The sequence below is a fragment of the Sinohyriopsis cumingii genome, chromosome 5, assembly GCF_028554795.1.
Source record: "Sinohyriopsis cumingii isolate HCF-2022 chromosome 5, ASM2855479v2, whole genome shotgun sequence".
Taxonomy (NCBI): domain Eukaryota; kingdom Metazoa; phylum Mollusca; class Bivalvia; order Unionida; family Unionidae; genus Sinohyriopsis; species Sinohyriopsis cumingii.
The window spans coordinates 100,963,008-100,982,440 of record NC_142965.1 but is presented as its reverse complement, the minus strand read 5'-3'; the positions used below and the strand labels follow the sequence as shown (position 1 = coordinate 100,982,440).

Sequence of the window (19,433 nt, the reverse complement as noted above, 5' to 3'; positions counted from 1 at the left end):
TTTTGATTCAGATTACAATAATGAACCACCCCACTTCACACACATATTCAAGGCTTGATGTTACTAAAATATTAAGTTAGTTCCCCCTTTTAAGAGAAAGGAAGAACATAAATATTTTCCTCCTTTTTAAACAAATTGTTGCAAATTTGATATGGACAATACAGCACTGGATTATTAAAGCTTGAAAAAAAAATGTGAAAGATTCATCAATTTAAAAAAAATCAATTTGGCCTTCCCATATCTGTCCATTATGATCAAAGATCAAATTTCATGTCTGGAACTTTCCACCCAGAGAAGCATGCAAAAGGCGTCCAGGAGTTCAAGTCAAGCAAGAACTTAAGGCACGTCAAAATTGCAATGGAGAGATTTTATCATAATATCAGTTCTGTCTTTCATGCTCATTCGTCAAACATTTTCTTCAGCTTAGTTATTATGATCTCTAGAAAGATAGAAAGAAAATATCAGTTAGCTAAATTACAATATTAGTACCCTGGGATGTAAATAGTTTGACGGGAATCCGATATATTGCTAGAGATATACATACTAATCATGCATTCAATTTAATTGTCCCACACATTAATGATTTAAGCGATGGAATGCATTTGGACTGCTGTGACCATGTCCAACTAATCTTCACAATTAAAAACTTATAAATAATCTGGACCAGAAACTTCACATTTGCAGACACAAGACACGAATGAACTCAAACAGTTATTACTTTAATATGAGCACTTGTTTCTAGATATACCTACAAGAACCGAAAAAATAAAATTATCTTAAAACATCTTCAGGACATGTTGAATCCTCTCAAACAGGAATTTTTGAGAAAACAAATTAACTATATGCTGGAGAATGATTGCAAAGTACCAAGTAAAAGTTACTGGAGTGCACCATGTATACTTGTACAGAAACCAGATAATTTTCTTATGTGCACAGGCTATAGAGAAGTGAATGGTGTGTCCAATGTAGTTTCACTTCCATTGTCAGGAATAAATGACTGCATTTTTAACATTGGATATGGAAGTATGTCATCTTGATATTTTAAAAGGATTCTGTCAAATTCCACTGACGGAAACGGCAGGAAATGTCGGCATTCGTAACTCCACATGAATTTTATCGATAATTTCGAAATTCTTTGACAGGTGAAAATTTGACAATTAGTTTATCCAAACTAACTTCTGTGACATATTGCAAAAAATGAAAATTGACATACATAGATGCTACGGTCAAGGTTATCTCTGAATGCGCTTTGCATATCAGAAGAAGAAAAAAGAAATTTATGTGATGTTTGCGTATGGCTGGTACCATTGCTAAGTCTCTTCCAGATCATAACTCGCATTTTCTAAAACTATTACCTAATGGAAAATTTCATTCTGGAAGGTTAATAATCTTTGCAAAATAAAAATCTTAATTATAGGTAGAAGGTCTGTTTCTAACATTAGTATGTAGGCAGGGAAATAAATTATTTCTTGAAGCTTGCAAACCTGTTGGTTTTCACAATCTACGGAAAAAATTGATGGGTTCTTACCTGATAGAATGACTCTGGTAAGTTTTTAGCAAGATATATATCAGTTAAAGTTGTGCAGGAATAATAGACGAGCGAGTTATATTGTCTATCAGATAACGATCATGGCAGTGTTTTGACATAATTCCAAATGTATTACAAAGGTCGAGGTTTATCCTGGTGAGATATCCATACCAGATTCTATCTCCCGGTAAAGTTATACGATGGTGTTTTGAATGAAAGATGTCAAGACATTGTGTGTCGCGATAAATGACAATACTGCTACTACTACTACTACTACTAATAATAATAATAATAATAATAATAACAAAATAATGATTATTACATTTAATTACTTGGGTAGATATTAGCATAAACTTCAAGTTAGGTACAACATTAATTCCTGGCGTTAATTTTGACAAGACTGCAACGAGAAGGTTCATTTCATTTTCCATTTGGGGCAAATTTCGCATGTGGTTTTAGTTGTGCTATCCAGTGTTGTTTCTTATGTGTGCGTTCTGTGTTTGTCCACCAGAGGATAGATTCAATCGGTCACATCTCTAGCAACCCTACTGAATGCTCAATCGATTTGTTGTGGTTGATTTTTGTTGCGAATGTTGCTTGTGTGATTTTAATTTGCCTTCTGAAAACTGATTTTGTAAAATTATTGTTTGGCAAATATTTTGCCATTCATAAAATAGATTGTACTATGACTTGACAGTCAAACCTCTGATTAATTGTGTAGTTAACTAGTGTTGTTAAACTTGTTAAAGATTTTGTCACAGGCATATGTGTGCAAATTAGGCAACGCCTGTCTTTGCAATATTGTGTACCTAAATCTGTGGTCTTGTTTGAAGTTACTCTGGTATGTACCGGTAGTCCATGAGTGTATTATGTCTATGGTACGCAACTATAGGAATTTATTGAAATATGTCGTGCTAATGCTTGCATATGATTTTTTGCAGGTTTGGGAAATTGCGGAAAAATGTTAGCACGAATGGGACACGCTTGTTGGTTTTGTTAGTTTTAGATTTCGTTAGTGTTCCCCAGTCGGGGAGTGTAGTCTTATTAATATCCTCCGCAATGTAGGTCCCTTTTATCTTCTCTGTCAAAGGTGCCTCTTGAGCTCTTCTAGTCTCTTTTCAAAGGTGACAGGATTAGAGCATATGCATTTGGTTCAAATGCATATACCGTACGGGAGATGTTTGATTAAGTGATGGGGGTTGTAGCAGGTCTGCTTTATATTCTGGTGAGAGTCGGTATGTTTAGAGAATAGGTCAGTTTCTATGCTCCCCTCCAGAAGTGTAGAAGTGTAGATGGAGTAAATTGAATCGTAGGTGAAATTTATGTTGGAATACAGAAAATATTTTTAAATTGTGGCATAGCTGAATAAGAGAGAGAGAGAGAGAGAGAGAGAGAGAGAGAGAGAGAATAGTGACTCAATGTCAATGGTAATCTTTACCTGTAAATGAAGATTAAACTTCTTTCAAACTGGAAAAGTAAATAAATGATTTACTTGTCTTGAATAAATGTCACCATTAAGTTAATACATATGCAATGTTTATAGTCTGTGTCAGACATTTATATATTTTTATTAGGTCAAGGCCAGAGATTGACTATAAATGTCCCTGAAAACAAGATATAATGTTTTCCTTACTCATTGTTCTCTAAGAAAAATCTGATATTTAATCCGAAATGATAGTTTCAACTGGATTTATTTTCAGACTTTTGGTGCTAGAAAACATAAAAAGGTAAGGTAAAATATTTCCCAAGAAAGAGTAATGTCAGATATTGTTCAATATAGAATGTATAAAACTGCGAATAATAAAGTTGTTCTTTTGGAATCATTATTCATTGATTGATGAAAAGGATTGTAATACCAGCGCCGTGATATCAATAATCTGTCTGCATATGCATCCAGTCCCTCTCTCATTTTCTCCCTCCCTCTCCCTACCTTCTTCCCATCCCATTTCTCTCTCTTTCTCCCTCTCTCTATCTCTCTCTCTCTGTCTCACACACACATTAATGTATATCACTACTTGTGTACAGACTACAGTAAATATAAACTGTAGACATCTAATCTTGACTTTGTTAACATTGCCTGAGCATAAAGAACACTCAATAATTTCAGTTAATCAAGTTCAAATACGGACTAGCTTTTCTTAAACTTCCAGATTAATTCCTAAAATGAGCTTAGTTCACATACTTCTGCCTGCAATTTTTCAGATAAAATATATTTAACAATGTTTAAGTTTTTGGTAAGGTCACCATGCGGTATTATTTATTTGTAAGTTTATCTGTATGATCCATATCCCTGGAGTTCGCTAATATTCATCGCTCAGTCCATCCGTTACTCTTTCACGTATTTTGTTAAGAGCTTAGTGCATAACTGGAGACTAAGAATCTAAGCCAAAGAACAGGCTGCTCAACGCCAATCGCATCTTCGGTATAGAACAAAAATGTTTAATGTAGATTATTTCGACTCAAACATGGTAAAATCATTTCAACTTGCACTTAACCTAAAGTAATAACAATCGTTTTGAAAACACATTCATCTACATCACACACGCATCTATCCGTATAGAAAACTGATATGTATGTATGTATGTATGTATGTATGCACGCAAGCTTGTATGCATGTTCTCCTGGATCCATTCTTCCACATTCTTTTTTCTTGCAGAGGAAGTGGCAATGAGATGCTAAGGTAAATGCTCAGTTGTTTTCGTTTGATTTGTTGTTGACTATTTCAGTTGTAGAGAACTCTTATACAGATTTAATGGGGTTGGAGAAGCTTGGGCATACAAGTCAGTTGTTAGATAACAGTTTAATGCCAAATACAATGCTCTATAAATGGGAATATATGGTACCTCCGTAAACCTAATGCTCTAGATATACGTGTTCCTTACTTTGACATTAACTGATCTTTCTTTATTATATTCATAGCTTTCCATGTCCTTTTGCATCAAATCCTTACAAAATGTTACATTGTTCCTCTTTAAATGTGAAGGTTTATTAACCTTCTCTTAATAAAAATTGATACCTATTTACCTATCCGCATATTGTAACTGATAAATGCTTATTCGATTACCTTGAAAGTGCTATTTAATTCGGCTTCATGGTCTGCATTATTCATTTGGCATTATTTTGCTCATTACAGTGTTGTTAAGCTATGTGACGATCCAATTGTAAAGGTTATATCCACAAAGAAGAACATTAAGAAAAGTTTCATCGATTCAGCAAAAGTGGTCAACCTGGATAAAGAAAAGAGCGAGCAGATTCTAGACGACTCGAAGGTCTTAACGTCACGTGGAGTGCTCCTTGAGTCCGATATTTTGGAGGTTTTTAACTTCCCATCCAGCTGTCCTGACCCCGTAACTGCAGTTGTGAAAATAACCACAGAACCTTCAAAGTTACCCTTCGTTGAGTTTCAGGTTGTTTTGCAGTCTGCTAAAGACTGGGAAATAATTGCTGCACACTTGCAAGTAAGCTTGACATATTCTTTGCAGCTTATTATACACATGGCTATAAATACATTAATTGCTGATATACATTTTTCTTCAGTTCTTAATATGACCGAATTAATATCCAATAAATAATCTAAGTCACTAAGGATACGTATAACTTCTGGCCAATTTTCATATATTAGACAAGAAAGAACATGTGTTGCATTTTGATCATTGATACAATCTTGTTATCCTTTCTTATGCAAAATCACATCAGATGGTCTGCGTATATTTCAGGAAGGATATGTAGAATTTCCACTTCGTCGCATGAAGCATCTCTTTGTTATTTCAAGAGAGAAGTGGGTCGCATATACTTTGAGTCCAGGGGGACTCAACTATAAATCTGCCGACGTCGAACATGTCTCGGTTATGTTTCCACCTCGATCTGTTAGGAAAAAGAGTGAAATACGAATTCAGGTACACATGTTAACTTCGTACTTTATTCATATTTTGTGTTTTTCTTTGATCTATTCCCATACTGACAATGAATAAAAGAGGACATACGCTATGAAGATATGATCAAAGTATTTACTATTTTGTTGTTTAATTATGTTTTAATTACTGATGCTATTTTTGTAAGTTATTTATAGAATGTTTGTTAACATAAATTATTGTTTTTTTTCCGTTGTGATAGGTAATCGTTATTCTAAGATAATGGAAGAGTATTAACAAATATGTTCATTGACTTGGAAATCAGGAACACTGAAAATGTACACGGATGCGTGTGTGTATTCTGGGTCATAAAATCAATACTTGCATTTCTTTGGACATTCGTGTAGGTGGTTCCACCTAACCCAGTAGAACAGACAGAGTGCCCAGACCCTAATGATTATCCAGACTCGGATGTTGACACAGACATCGTAAGCGTTTCCCCACGACTTTGGGTGACGCATGGTGATGTGTTGAAATTTGAGAAACCAATTGTCGTAACTCTTCCTCTTCCTCCGGTGTCATCTACAGAGAAAGAAACGGATATCTGCCTTGCTAAATGGACAGATGACGATGACGTGTGTATCACAGAGACAAGCATTCGTGTGAAGGAGGACTTTTGCGAATTTGAGGTTGATGGATTTACTGGGTAGGATTTTCGCTTCAGACATTTGATCTACAAACACTTTTATGTAATGTTAACATTCATGTATACATATATTTGATAATGAATGCTTGTGTGACTACATATCTTGTTATCTAAATTTAATTTCAATATCTATCAATAGCACAACCCAAAATATCAAACTGTTGATTATAATCTTTTTTTAAAGATAGCATTAAAGGCTTCTTCAGGATAAGAAGGCAAAACATGAGTTTCATGTTCGTGACAATTGAGAACATATCTGGATCAACGTAATTGGGTATTAAAAACAGATTCGATAAATACTTATGAAAATTCTATAACATTTGAACAGGTGTAACTGCAAAAATACCAATAATACATAAATAACATACAAGTTAACTAAAGAAATTAAAAGCATGTAAATAATTTCGAACTGGTCAAGATCGGTTCGTCATAGGACTAAATAATGTTCAAAATGCAACAGAGACGTGTTTACACATCCCCTGTCGTTATGGTAGCTGTAAAAAAGCACGAGATCCACATTACGGGTTCTGAAGAACTATGAATCAATTTAAATCATCTATAAAACGTTAAATCCTTGGGTCATTTCATCGCCAATAAAAGATTTATCTGTTACATGTAACAACTACAAAGCATTGCAATATTACCTTTTGCAAGTGTATCTGTAACTACTTTCCATTTTGTAATAGCAAATTACAACACAAGAACTGTCATTATTATATATTATTTGAATATAACTTTCAACCTTTTTATCTATGGGCGTTAGCACCTAATGCTATTAGTAGCTACGTCTCCTAGTTCCAAAGATGTTTCGCTTACAATATCCAACTTGAATTCCCAGCAATAACAATTATATATAAGAATGCATATACTAGGCAATACAACATACACAATTCACATGCCGTACAAATTAAGAGGAGCTGGGATCATGTAATATAATATGAAAGATACTTATTAAGTATATTTCAAGGTTTGTTATAGCAGTCATTTGTCTTCTGCAATAGTGCAGTTAATGAGCAAGTCGTTTTCTGCTAAACACCTAGCTTTACGACTGATTGGTTTTCCTTACAGATACTCTATAATACGGCGGAGACGACGGAGGAGGAATCGGCTGATGAAATATGACATCCATGAATACTACATTTACGAAAGAGGATTGTCTAAAGAGTGTCAGATCCTTACACTTTCAGACACGTCTGCTATTAATACTTTGTGGATTGAAATTGTAGAGTCAAGTAGAGTGGAAGATCTGCTAAAATTGAGGTTTGAACAGCAGCAGCTGGTTCAAATCACAAACATCTCATATCCTACCATCAAAGTTCGGTACGGACAAATTCTTAAAATTTATGCTCTCGGGAGCATAAAAATTCATTCAAATTATCAGGCCGATTACATGCAGATCAAGTTCACAGAAAAGAGGGCAAATAATCACTTAAGATTTCAAGTGGAAGTAATGGATGCAAACTCAAGTGCCATGTTAAGATTTCAGTTAAGAAAGAAAAATCGCTACTTTTGTCATTTTGAAGCAAACCATTGGTTAAGACAGAGGAGTGAAACATCGCAAACAACGCCAGAAGCTGAAAGTCAAAGAAATGCTCTCTTAACAGCAAGTGAGTAAATAATTTGTTTGTTTCTTCTTATTGAACCTGTGCAGACAGATTAATGTACTTGTTTTACGGTGGGGTGGGATGGAGTGAAATGGAGGATTGGAAATGTATCATAGCATACCTTTCTGCGAAGCTATGTATTGAAAGTATCTTTAAAACAATTAAGATAAAATACAATTGTTAAAAATACTTTGACATTGTTTTCATACGGTCGATTTTTAACAGCATATCCAGCACAGATCAAGTCATGCTAGTTTATCATAATCTCTTTACATATATTAACAGCACTTAATACATTTGAATCTTTTAATAAGACAAACATAATATATGACTTTACTGTCCATCAGTTAACGAATATTGAGGACATATCCTATTTACAAAGACTTTTTGATGAGTCTACTGCGTTTGGTAAGTATTGATTAGGTCCAGAAATATTAAAGTACATTTACTTTGTTTTTTAACATACTCCACGGAAAATTCAAGCCCTGCTGTACCTATTTTGAATATATCATTATTGCCTACCAATATCATAGTATGCAGCCTGCGGGATTATTTATAAGCGTTAATTCCACCAAATCAGCTGGTAAAACTTGATGTTATCTAATTTTGTTATTTTGGTATGTGGGATTGAACTTAATTATGGTTCGCAAACCGCTGGTTTAGTTTGAACACTCACTGCATTGGCGACTCTGCAAACGAAAATTGATGTCATGTTGCAAAACGGTGTATGGACAGAGGTCGTAACATATTTACCCTGTATCTCTTGCAGCTGGATTTTGTGCAAATATTATTCAAAGGAATCCAAAATCAAATTAACATAGGAGGTTTGATTAAGTAATAATAACCCCTGAATCAAAGCGTCGCATATAATGGAAAATGTGAATAATATTAATTTTAATATATATTATGACCACTTTTAAAACTGATTAAGATAAATTACACCCAAAAAATGATCAAAAACGATACTTTAAATCAAATCAGTACTGCTTTCTTTCTCAGAATTTGTTTTACAAGCCTAAATTATTCATTTTATACTTTTGAAATACAGTCAATGATGAACTAAAAACAAATCAATTCATTCCAGACAAGACTCTGCATCTAAAGAGTATCCTAGCTCTCGCCAGACAAATCCCAATTGGACAAACGGAGCAGTTGGCAATAGAGTTGAATATGTCTCACAACGAGGTAGAAAACCTAAAGGCACATCGGTATGTAGGTACACAATTGACCTTTGAAGTTCTGTTCAAATGGCGCCAGAACTCGGATAAAGAAGCAAGCGACATGATCAATGAACTTGCGACAGCACTGAACAATCTTTCACTAAAGAATATGGCTTCAAAACTTTTGATCGCATCAAAAGAGCGTAGGAGTTTGGTAAATGAGGATTTTGCAGATTAAAAGGCTAATGCAAAGATATGACCTTGCTAATATTAGTCGATGATGTAGCTTCAATCGTACGCTAATGATCTTATTGAAAGCAAAGACACTTTATGATATTTGTTTTATAATTGGATGATTTATCTTAACAAAGGAACAGCTCCCAATTATACAACATTGGTATGGAGCATTTAGTATTTAATATACTTAACTGCAAAATCAGCGATGGCAAATTGCATACGACCTAGTGATTTTTTCACACAACAATACAAATTATGTAGAAATTTAAATATAAATTTCCTGAATGAAATGTTTATAGCAAAAGAAAAAATATCAATCGTGTCATTCATCTTCTATCAGGTTAAACGCTACATCACGAGAAGTGTCGCATTAAACTTTCACATTTGGGACACTTGTACGATATAATTAGAAGGTAATGATTGCTCATTTGAATACATATGTTTTGTGTTACGATTTTGTTTTCTTTGGTAGTGTTTGCTATGATAATATTTGCTTCTAGTGTTGGGGTTGTTGCTGTTTCTGTTCTTGCTATAGTTGTAGTGATGCTGAATGAGCCATATATCAGATGCAGAATACACATCATGATATTAACGGATGGGAATAATTTATATCAATTAACATTGCTAACTACCTACTGAATGAAATAACTGAAATTGCGTTATATATTTCACACAAAAAGTTTTGTGCATGAACCTACTTACCTTACCAACACATGAGAACAAGATATTCAAGTGAAATGTTTACACATGCAGGGTTCTATTTAACAAAAAAAAAATGTGTGTTTCTTCCTTTATTAGAAATACAATAGAAATTCGAGAAGAAAGTTATATTCATCTTCTAAATTAGAACCCGATGTGCTTAACCACATTTTCTCTCGAAGTTTTGTTTGGTCTTTTCCATATTCCAGATAGAATTTCCAACCTGTGTGATTATACCCATAATATAGTTGATGCCATTCTACGTTTTTCGAAACTACTGTCTCCATAAATGAATGGTATTAATGGTTCTGTAACTAAATTAGTTATCGATATATTCGCCAAAACTGTCATCCCAAATCCAAACAGTTATCTAACATTATTGTTTTCCAGTTTTCTAACCCCTCTGATAATCCAAGCTTCATACAAAGCTATGCCAGACTGAACCAAGAAGTCTGGGCACAGAAGATCACTTAAAGCACACCGCACATCCACTATTCTAGTTCTTTAAATTGTGTATTGTTTTCATGATTTCGTCCCCAGAAATCTCCTATTTTAATTTATCGCATAGTTGGTATCCTTTACATACCGTGTGTGCAGTGTAATATATTTTATATTCCAGGATATTAAGATATAACTACATGTCGCTGTTCCAAACAGACTCATGGCATTCTTACTCAATATTCTCTTTACTTATTGGAAGCAACAATGGGTATTGTGTTTAATGTACCTTCTGCATCAATTCCTTTTTATTATTACCATCAGCATGTTTTGGACATTTTTCAAATCGATTAACCAAGGAGCTTTGGGAAAAAAAATACGTCTGTCAGAATAGTTTCAATTTACCCCACCAGAGCTCTGTACAAAAATAATTAAGGGTATTGGTCAAGGGATAGGAGGGACTTTTGGAATGTCTCCAAGGTACTCCACCGGAGACCGCTACAAATCGAATAAAGGGTATCTGCCAATGGATATAAGGGGCTAGGGGTTAGGGGAGTAAAAGCCTGTAACAAGCACCTCACACTATGATAATTGTGGTTAAAACCTGAACCTATAGGTATAAAAACCACTTCTGTTTGCAAAAGAATGTGAACTCAATTGGTCTTCCAACTGGTAGAAAGTTATCATCCACAGCATCGTTAAAATCCAATGCTTATTTCAAGTCACTAATACAATAAATCCGGAATTACTATACTTAGCAGCATCTTTGGTATATATTTAGTACAAATGTATCTAGTAAGTAATCATCCATTCACATGAATATTCAACAAATGAATGTTGCTGTGTCTTCAATCTACAATACTTTATCCATATTGGTGGAATTTACATACTTTAAGTGGAAACATTGCAAATATTATCATCCAACTCGAAGCACATTGCTCTGCTAACGTACCCGGAGTGAACTATGTCAGTACATGCCATCACACAGGAATGTTTCTGAAAAAACGCAATATTTTCAGTCAATCTAATTTTTTTCTTTCTTTCTCCCTTTATTAGATCTGTTGTAATAAAATGTGTTGAATTGAATCTCATATGGGCAATGTTTTTTTAATTAAAGTTATTAAATTCGTTGAATAATTCCAAACCTTTGCTCGCCAAAGTTTTAAAATGTGGAAATTATTCAACTCGTTTCATAAGTTCAGTATTATGTCATTAGCAGCTTAATATCTTCTATTTCTTAAACATAACTTGAGCTGCCTTTTCACATATCTTTCTTTGAAATCAAAATATCATCATAATAAATCATTTTCAATTACTCGGAAGAAAATATTGAGCAAGGATTAATAAAGAAATCCGTTCATGATTTCCTGTATTATTTAGAATGCTAGTATATGAAATTTGTTTTATGCAATTTCTTGGTTTCATTTTTATCATATTCTAATATGTATTGTATTACAGTTTTATTTTAACTACTACAAGCTTTTATCATTTAAAATCCCATAACATCTTATTGTCTTTTAATAAATTTAATTTAATAAGAATTACTGTATCTTTACATTGCACATAAATCTTTATCATATTAACTAAATTTTGGTAACCTTGTCAAAATAGGATTATCAAGTGTTAGAAATTTAGGTGGTATATAAATAATTTGCAATATGTCAAATATCCATTCCAAATCATGACGAGAGTCAGTACTGTTGACTTTGCAATTATAGCTCTTATAAGTATCATTATTATAAAATGTTTTCAATTTTCTTGTCTTTCTGAAAATCTAGAACTATATTTTCAACATTGTAAAACAATTCATCGTATTTTAAACCATTCTATGTTTATTTTGTACATAGTATGTAGTCAGTGCTTCAACATTAATTTTTATTTCACTATGTTCGCTATGTTTTAGCTTGTGTTGTATAAAACCAGTCTACGTATTAATTACATTGATGATGATGCAGTTCATCTTCGCTGATCTCCTTTCTTACGAGTTGAAATGACAAATCTATCTTAACTTTTACTGAACATGAATTTCTAATTCAGCGGCAGATTATTTTCCATAATCATGGTTAAAGTTCCATAAAAATGAAAAGAAGATTGGTAAAGTTCTTTTCTAGCGTCAGGTCTGTATGCATTTAATATTTTTCAAAACAAATGTGGTAGCGTTATCGAGACATTTGTTAAGTTTCATTAATAATAGTGTATTTCTCTTAAAGTTCCAAGAAGAAGTAAAAGCAGTAGAAATTGTACATCTTTCGCATGTTTGTATTCATGCATCAGGCATACTCTGTGACATTAATTACTAATGCAATTGTTTAGTTTAACCACGATTGCTATGGAAAATGGACTGTCTTGTTTATGGTAGTCTAAGGTATTTCGTTTATAGAATGTTTGGAATCTATATTTTAATGTTCGAAAATTGTGCTTGTAGTAATTTTAGTCAGTTGTAGAACATAACAATTATTGGACCAATAACAGTGAGATATCGAACCCACGTTTGCAGCTAAACTATGTTTCATATATAATTGAGTATCACCTTACAATCTAAAGCTAGCTGGATTAAAAGTAGACCAAAATCATCTACAGAAGGAAAATGCTCCAATAAAAACAGTATACAAAATAACATGATAACGCATGAACCATAATACATATTAAAGAGGCAAATCATTTCGAAATAAGAGAGTAAGAAAACAAAGGTCTGAGAATAAATGATCTCCTTTCCTGTGGATAAGTTATCTATTTCCTTTGCATATCCTTTCCTGTGGATAAGTTATCTATTTCCTTTGCATATCCTTTCCTGTGGATAAGTTATCTATTTCCTTTGCATATCCTCACTGGAGAAGCTTTAGTTAGTAAAGTAGGTAGATTGCAAAATATTTTAACATTTGTTTGCATTCACAGTGACTCTTAAGTTAATAAAATTTGAGATATGCGGTGAAATTTTAACTCGTTTATTTTTGTTGTGTGCGTGTGTGTGTGCACCCGGACTTAATAGTCCTGCTTTTTTAGCAAGTATTTTGAATTTTGTTGGGCCACCTGTCTCTATTCCTATAACATCTATTTTTGAGATCACTTACCTTAGGATTTTCTTGATATAAGGACTAATTTGAGGTTTATTTACTGTTACGTATGTTACTTGTTGTTACCAAATCTATGCTGAATGCCAGAGACCCAGGCTTTAATCAAATAGTTTTAAAACAGTGATCCAGGTCTTTTGTTACAACTATTTGGAGGACTTGTGGCCTGGGCAAATCCTTGGTGTAGGTTTGCTAGTCCGTTAGTTTACGAATTTTGAAATCCAGTGTATAATGGATGAGCTGTTGCTAACGGTGAAATCTGAAAGAATGGCTAAGTTGCCCAATATCACGGGAATATCTAGCTGCATCTTGTGTTCATCACCATATCAGTACAAATCTATACATTAAGTTTATATAATTCTTGGAGCTTCTAAAGACTAAGTGAAATTTGGTGACAACTTTTATACGTGACATAACCCACTCCATTGATTACAACGAGATTAATTTCTTGTTCTGTCTCCCTCCATTCTCTGTCATTCTGTCTCTCCTACTCTCTCATTACGAGGTGGGTCTGCCATCAGCTGATCATTGTCGTATGTAAAATGGTCTGGGTTTTCCAGTATTATCCAATTTATCATCTCATTTTTGTCACAACTGAATATTTATTATCACCCATACTGTCCAATAGTTAAACAGGCTTCCTATGTGTCACTTATGAAAAACTACTAACCAAAGAATATTGTCAACATACAACGTATTTTAGAGTCAGTCTCAATAGTTCAGTTAAGATTATATACTAACCTATGTCCAAGATTTGGTGAAAAGTATTACACATCTCGTGTCAACATCTGCTAGCGCAGCAAAATCGATGGTCTTTAATTTGACGCCGTATTATGTACTTATGATTGTCCCTAGTTTTTGTAAGCATTGGTAAATGCGTCTCGATCCATGCGCATGAAATCAGCCTTATTATGAAATTAATGGCAGCATCACGGGCTAAAAGTCTACAGAGTTTTATCAGACATGATACGCAAGACATGTTTGCTTTGGAGAAGATACCCCTAGAGTATGTTAACCTTTGGATCAAGAAACGTTCGGGATGACTTTTGAAGTGACTTAACTTTATACAGGAATCTTTCATTGAATACACTGCAGCAGTTCATTATGCAAAAACCCATGCACAGATCAGAAGTACCATGCACATTCAGTGAACTCTTATATTTAGACCGTCGTGATAAGGTCACCAAAGTTTTGAAACGATGACATTTCAAAGTTATCATTGCAAAAGATCTGATGTGATACATGTCAGATATGGAAATTAATCAACCGAACGGGTTCTGCTTTAATATTTGCTATCAGATTAGAAAGGGCATGCAATGAAGGTGTAACCCTGGACATGTCACTTACGAGAATTGACTTTACTCACCATAATCTTCATGCGTTAATGTACAGTTATACACCGATAAGAATCGTTCAAGTTTGGCAGTAAATTGGGTTCATTGTTCAGAATCGATGGATGGTAACACAAAGTCGGTGACAATATTATGAAGCGACATCACTTCAGATTACTAGCCACGTGTAAGTATTGTGCAGATCAAATCTCTCGATTGTTTACTCTATGCCGAGAGGTTGATTAACTTCCGGAACTCCTAACTATTGTTTCGATTAAGAGGCACCCATACGGTTTAAATTCACTTGATTTAGCGTTAAACCCGTTTGATCTGCCATAAAACATTCCGGCCACAACCTTCCCAAATCAGTGGAAGCAGCTATACTACAGAAATGATTGTCCACAGTGATTTGACAGGCCAATGCCAGGAAATGGTGTTTTGAGAAAATTATGATGAGGTAAAAAACATTTAAAGATACATGCATACAAAAACATTGAAAAAGTTTGCAATTAAATAAATCAATATACAGACTTTTAAAATTGTTGAACTGAGTCCAAAAACGTTAGAATAAATTACTACCACCTTAAATTAACCATCGAACTAAACAAATAGAGATGAATAACTAAGCGAGAAATATACTGAATTACCAATGCATGAATTAATATTCACTTAAGAGACATTCGAATGATTATATACCTTACTTCGGTAACAGTCAACAGTTGCGTGTCTCACGCCTATACCAGAAACCTTGAAGTATAAAGGTTTGGTGATTTGTTCATAGTCGAAATTGGCTGGGGTTTGTTGTGATATGTTATGCGATTTAGAGTTTGGGAATGGTTTTGCGTAAAATTACAACGTCAATGCACTTAAAGTAGTAACATTATAAAAGTGATTGGTGTAAACTAATACCATTATACAATAAGAGTATTCATGATGAATCATAATTTCGTAATACATTCGTTTTGAGAGGGAAAAGATTTACAGTGACAGGGAAAAACAGAGTTCTCTGATACTCTTGACAATGCGAAGAAAGTCGCATTTCGTATGCTAGGAATAAGAAAATTCATTAGAATCTAAAAAGATGGAATGAGTGGTGTTACAGTTAGAAAATAGTATGGGTTCAGGTCAAGGCTTAGCTTATTCAAGACTCTTTAAAACAAAATGTATGTTTGCAAAGAAGTCAATACGAATTTAATATTAAAGATGTACAAAAATTCATTATATGAAGACAACACAATTATTTCACTCAGGTCATACAATCATGAGACGTATAGCAACAATGTCTGTCCTTGAAACCAATCACCGTTTTTGGTTTGTAACATCGAAACGTTATGTTATGAGCATAAGATCGAAAAGGATCTTCAAGTAGCATGCACTAACATATTTAGAGATTATTCGGGCATTAAGCGAACACCAACCCAATTTCAGTTAAAGAACGTACTATCCACTTCTCAAGGTCGAATTCCAGCAGCAATTATTTTCGACCTGCCTCTGACATGACATGTTGGCAGTGGGCAATAATGCAGAGAACGCCTTCTTTTTCACAGGCGGCAAATTTGGAAATACATTGATACTCTGTGTTTGTCTTTCCGTTTGTTTCTGTTTCTGTAACTATTCCCTCGATACATTGTGTGGAAAATTACGATATGTACTTGCCTTTATTGCCCTTCAAATTGATAAGCAATATATCAGAGGGCAGTTTTACATTTCATTTCCTCCTGAACGCTCCCTAAGCAGAGTATTACAGTTCAAATTGCCTTTCGTGGTGTCTGCGGAAGGAAGATCCAAGGATAAATGTAGCGCAAATTTCAACAAGTATTAATTTTTTAACGATTACTACCAAACTTTAAAAAAACGCTGATAACGGTTTACATAACTATTCATTACAAATATCAGAATGGACTTCTGAGAAAACTGTTTGAAAAGTAGGCAAAAGAGCGAATGTACAAACTTACGTCATAAAAGATGGAGACTGAGGCCGAAAAGCTACGTGTTATGTATATTTGATTTAATTATACCTGATTTGATATATATTTATTTCAAATTTAATGTTTGTCATTTTTTTTATTTTTTATTTTTTCTAATGTAAACTTATTCACTAGAGATGATACTTTTCTTAGAAAATAGTTTGGCCTTGAATTAAAGTTTCTAAAAATCAGGTGTTGATCTAAATCCTGAACTTGTTTCAGATTTTGTAGCAACCTTAATAAACAAGTTCTATTTGATTTTAACATGATTGGTTGTTTCCTAGGTCATGATGGGACTTCATCTTTAAGACGCAATTTTTTTCATTATTTATTTCTTAGAATAAAAATGATTGGTTTTCGTCAGGGTCACACTGGGTTAACGTTATCTGTAACAAGAAAATGCTTCTATAACCTTTCAGAAGATGATCACGTGACCCCTTGCTTACGTTTTAGAAAGACCATATAGCCCATGTTTTTGAGAATTAATCTAAGTAGAAGCTGGGCTGTTAAACTGCTAGTTGTATGCTGTGCTGCTTGGAGTTATTTCAAATTACTTTGTTTCAAAATGATTAATTTTTTCTGGAACAATGACAGTTTGTTATAAAAATGTATTCAGTTATCAGAAACCGGTGTGGTACTTCTTGTTTCTACAAGGAACTGTAGACAACAACACTAAAGATTGCAGCGTACGTCATCTTCTTCAATCTTGGATTTTAGTCTATAAAACCGTAAGTTCACATTTCTTTTATTTTTTACAGTATTATTACAGGGAAATAAATTACTTCTTATATTTTAAAAGCTTGTTCTTTTACCCTTTCTTGTGTTACTATTTAATCGGGCCTAAACTCGTAACATACTGTTTTGTTCAGTTACTACTTTGTCATCAAAGAACAAACGCGAGCCAGAGATATGGTTCATCGTTTTCAACTGGTGAATCAACACTTATATAATGAATGGCCTTAAACACTAAAAGGGCCGAGAAATCAAATATTGTTCCACTTCATTATTTAAAGAGGTAATATATGTCAAACTTATATTTTTTATTTGGCTGATACAGGTAGCAAATTCCTTATCCGGTTATCTGTACTACCGTTTTACAGTGGAGAGTATTCCATATATTGAGTTTGTCCTGGCAAGAAATAAAATGGAATCTAACAAGTGTTGTCAGTTTCTAGAATGTGGCGAAACGTGCATATTACTCGTCCTGACACACGGATGGTTTGCCCTCGTATTTGCATGACGTGGTATACGTTTCATATTCTCATCGATTCATGAAGTAATAAGGCCGATTGTCAGGATGACTCAAACGCTAAGTGTAAACTTGTGTGTTGTTAATGTTAACCTTATTAAGACTCAAAATGACAAGATGGCTAAACTAGGAAACAAAGGACACATCAAGAAGTGGGTAGTAAATCATCACATTATTGTTTATGCAAAATGTTAAAGCGTTCGTTTCCCATTTTATTTTAGCCAAAGGAACTAATTATTAGCAAACCCACTTTGATGAAACAGATGCTCCGTGATATCACTAGCATATACTTTTGCATGAATGAATATTGTCAACACAAACGTATTTGGGATTAAGCCTTAATAGTACAGTAGTGATTATTTGCTAGCATGTATCCAAGAATTGGCGAAATTATCACATTTATTAAGTCAGTATATGATAACTCTATAAAACTGCGGGTTTAGAAAAATTATTTTACGGATTATACAACAGAAAATGGTGAAATATTAAGTTAGCTTGCAGCAAAAGGCTGAACTATTTATTCATGCGTTGATATGCAAGGAAGATATATTTTGTGCAAAAACATACATGCCCTCGACTTTGCTAGGTTTCCGATAAAGAATCATTCGGGAAATCATATTTTATGATGATCTGTTTGATTATTGAAGCAGATTTTTAACTGGAACTAAATTCGGGCAGAAATCATCAGCAACAAGTGAGTGTAGTGAAACTTTGTTTCTCGCCTCTTTCCCCGAGGTCATCCAAAGTATATTATGATGAAATTACACGTTTATCTTTGTGAAAGAGTTTTATCGTTACGTGACAAATCTGAAAACTAACGAACATAAATGGTTTGCATTGTCATACCAAAGGATCAACCAAGGCTGGTTACGTCGGTCTTTCCCTGGGCAAATCAACTACGGCAATTACGCTAACACCCTAATGTTGCAATGTTGTAAACAGCAAAAGTAAAACCAAGTTGTACGCCTCTCACAAGTACTAGAAACATCTGTACAGAAAAGGAGAAAACATTGATTATTGACCTTGATCATGAACATTAAAGTTTTACTGTGATAGACAAGATTCCATGTCACTAAGAAGCAGAGGTGTATCATAGTTCTATGTTGTACCTCAAAGGGTATTGTAAGATATAAACTGAAGCAAAAGAAAACTTAAAGCAAAACACATTGTAGTAAAGGTACGAATATGGTTTAATATTAAATATTAGTGCTTAATTTCTTTGTTTGTGAATAGTACGTCAGTGCATCCAATCAAATTAATTCCAATACACATTTTCATTGCCTGAATATCCAATTAGCAAGTGGCACCTTGTATTCATGTTTTGATGTGTTGTTCATACTGGAAATCTTCACTTAAAACCGCATGGTGTCTTTCAACAGAGAATGCAACTCAGGAAAACTTTTGATATAGATTCAGTCAAACATGACTCCATCGGGACTGTGTGTATGATGCCGTCAAGTCAGATGATGTGCTCGTTGAGTAAGTCTATTAGGAAGGCAGATTTGTACGCCGGTGCGATCGTATGTAGTAGATTGACTGCATTTCTTAAAATATTTCAAATTGTGTGCAACATACAATGCTTTTGGTTTTTG

The 19,433-nt window shown here is 33.9% G+C and overlaps 1 protein-coding gene across 4 annotated transcripts in view; it reads left to right on the top strand.

Annotated features, from left to right (window-relative positions):
• LOC149799880 (uncharacterized) overlaps positions 1-13,157 on the top strand; it is a 75,165-nt gene extending 62,008 nt beyond the window's left edge. For all 4 annotated transcript variants that reach the window (XM_089959321.1, XM_089959318.1, XM_089959319.1 and 1 more), the window contains 7 exons: positions 3,229-3,255; positions 4,185-4,208; positions 4,662-4,986; positions 5,245-5,424; positions 5,787-6,085; positions 7,154-7,692; positions 8,774-13,157. In XM_089959321.1, the coding sequence (XP_089815447.1) occupies positions 3,229-3,255; positions 4,185-4,208; positions 4,662-4,986; positions 5,245-5,424; positions 5,787-6,085; positions 7,154-7,692; positions 8,774-9,087 (1,708 nt within the window). In that variant the 3' untranslated portion in view covers positions 9,088-13,157. The remainder of the gene's footprint in view (positions 1-3,228; positions 3,256-4,184; positions 4,209-4,661; positions 4,987-5,244; positions 5,425-5,786; positions 6,086-7,153; positions 7,693-8,773) is intronic.
• Positions 13,158-19,433: the final 6,276 nt, after the last annotated feature.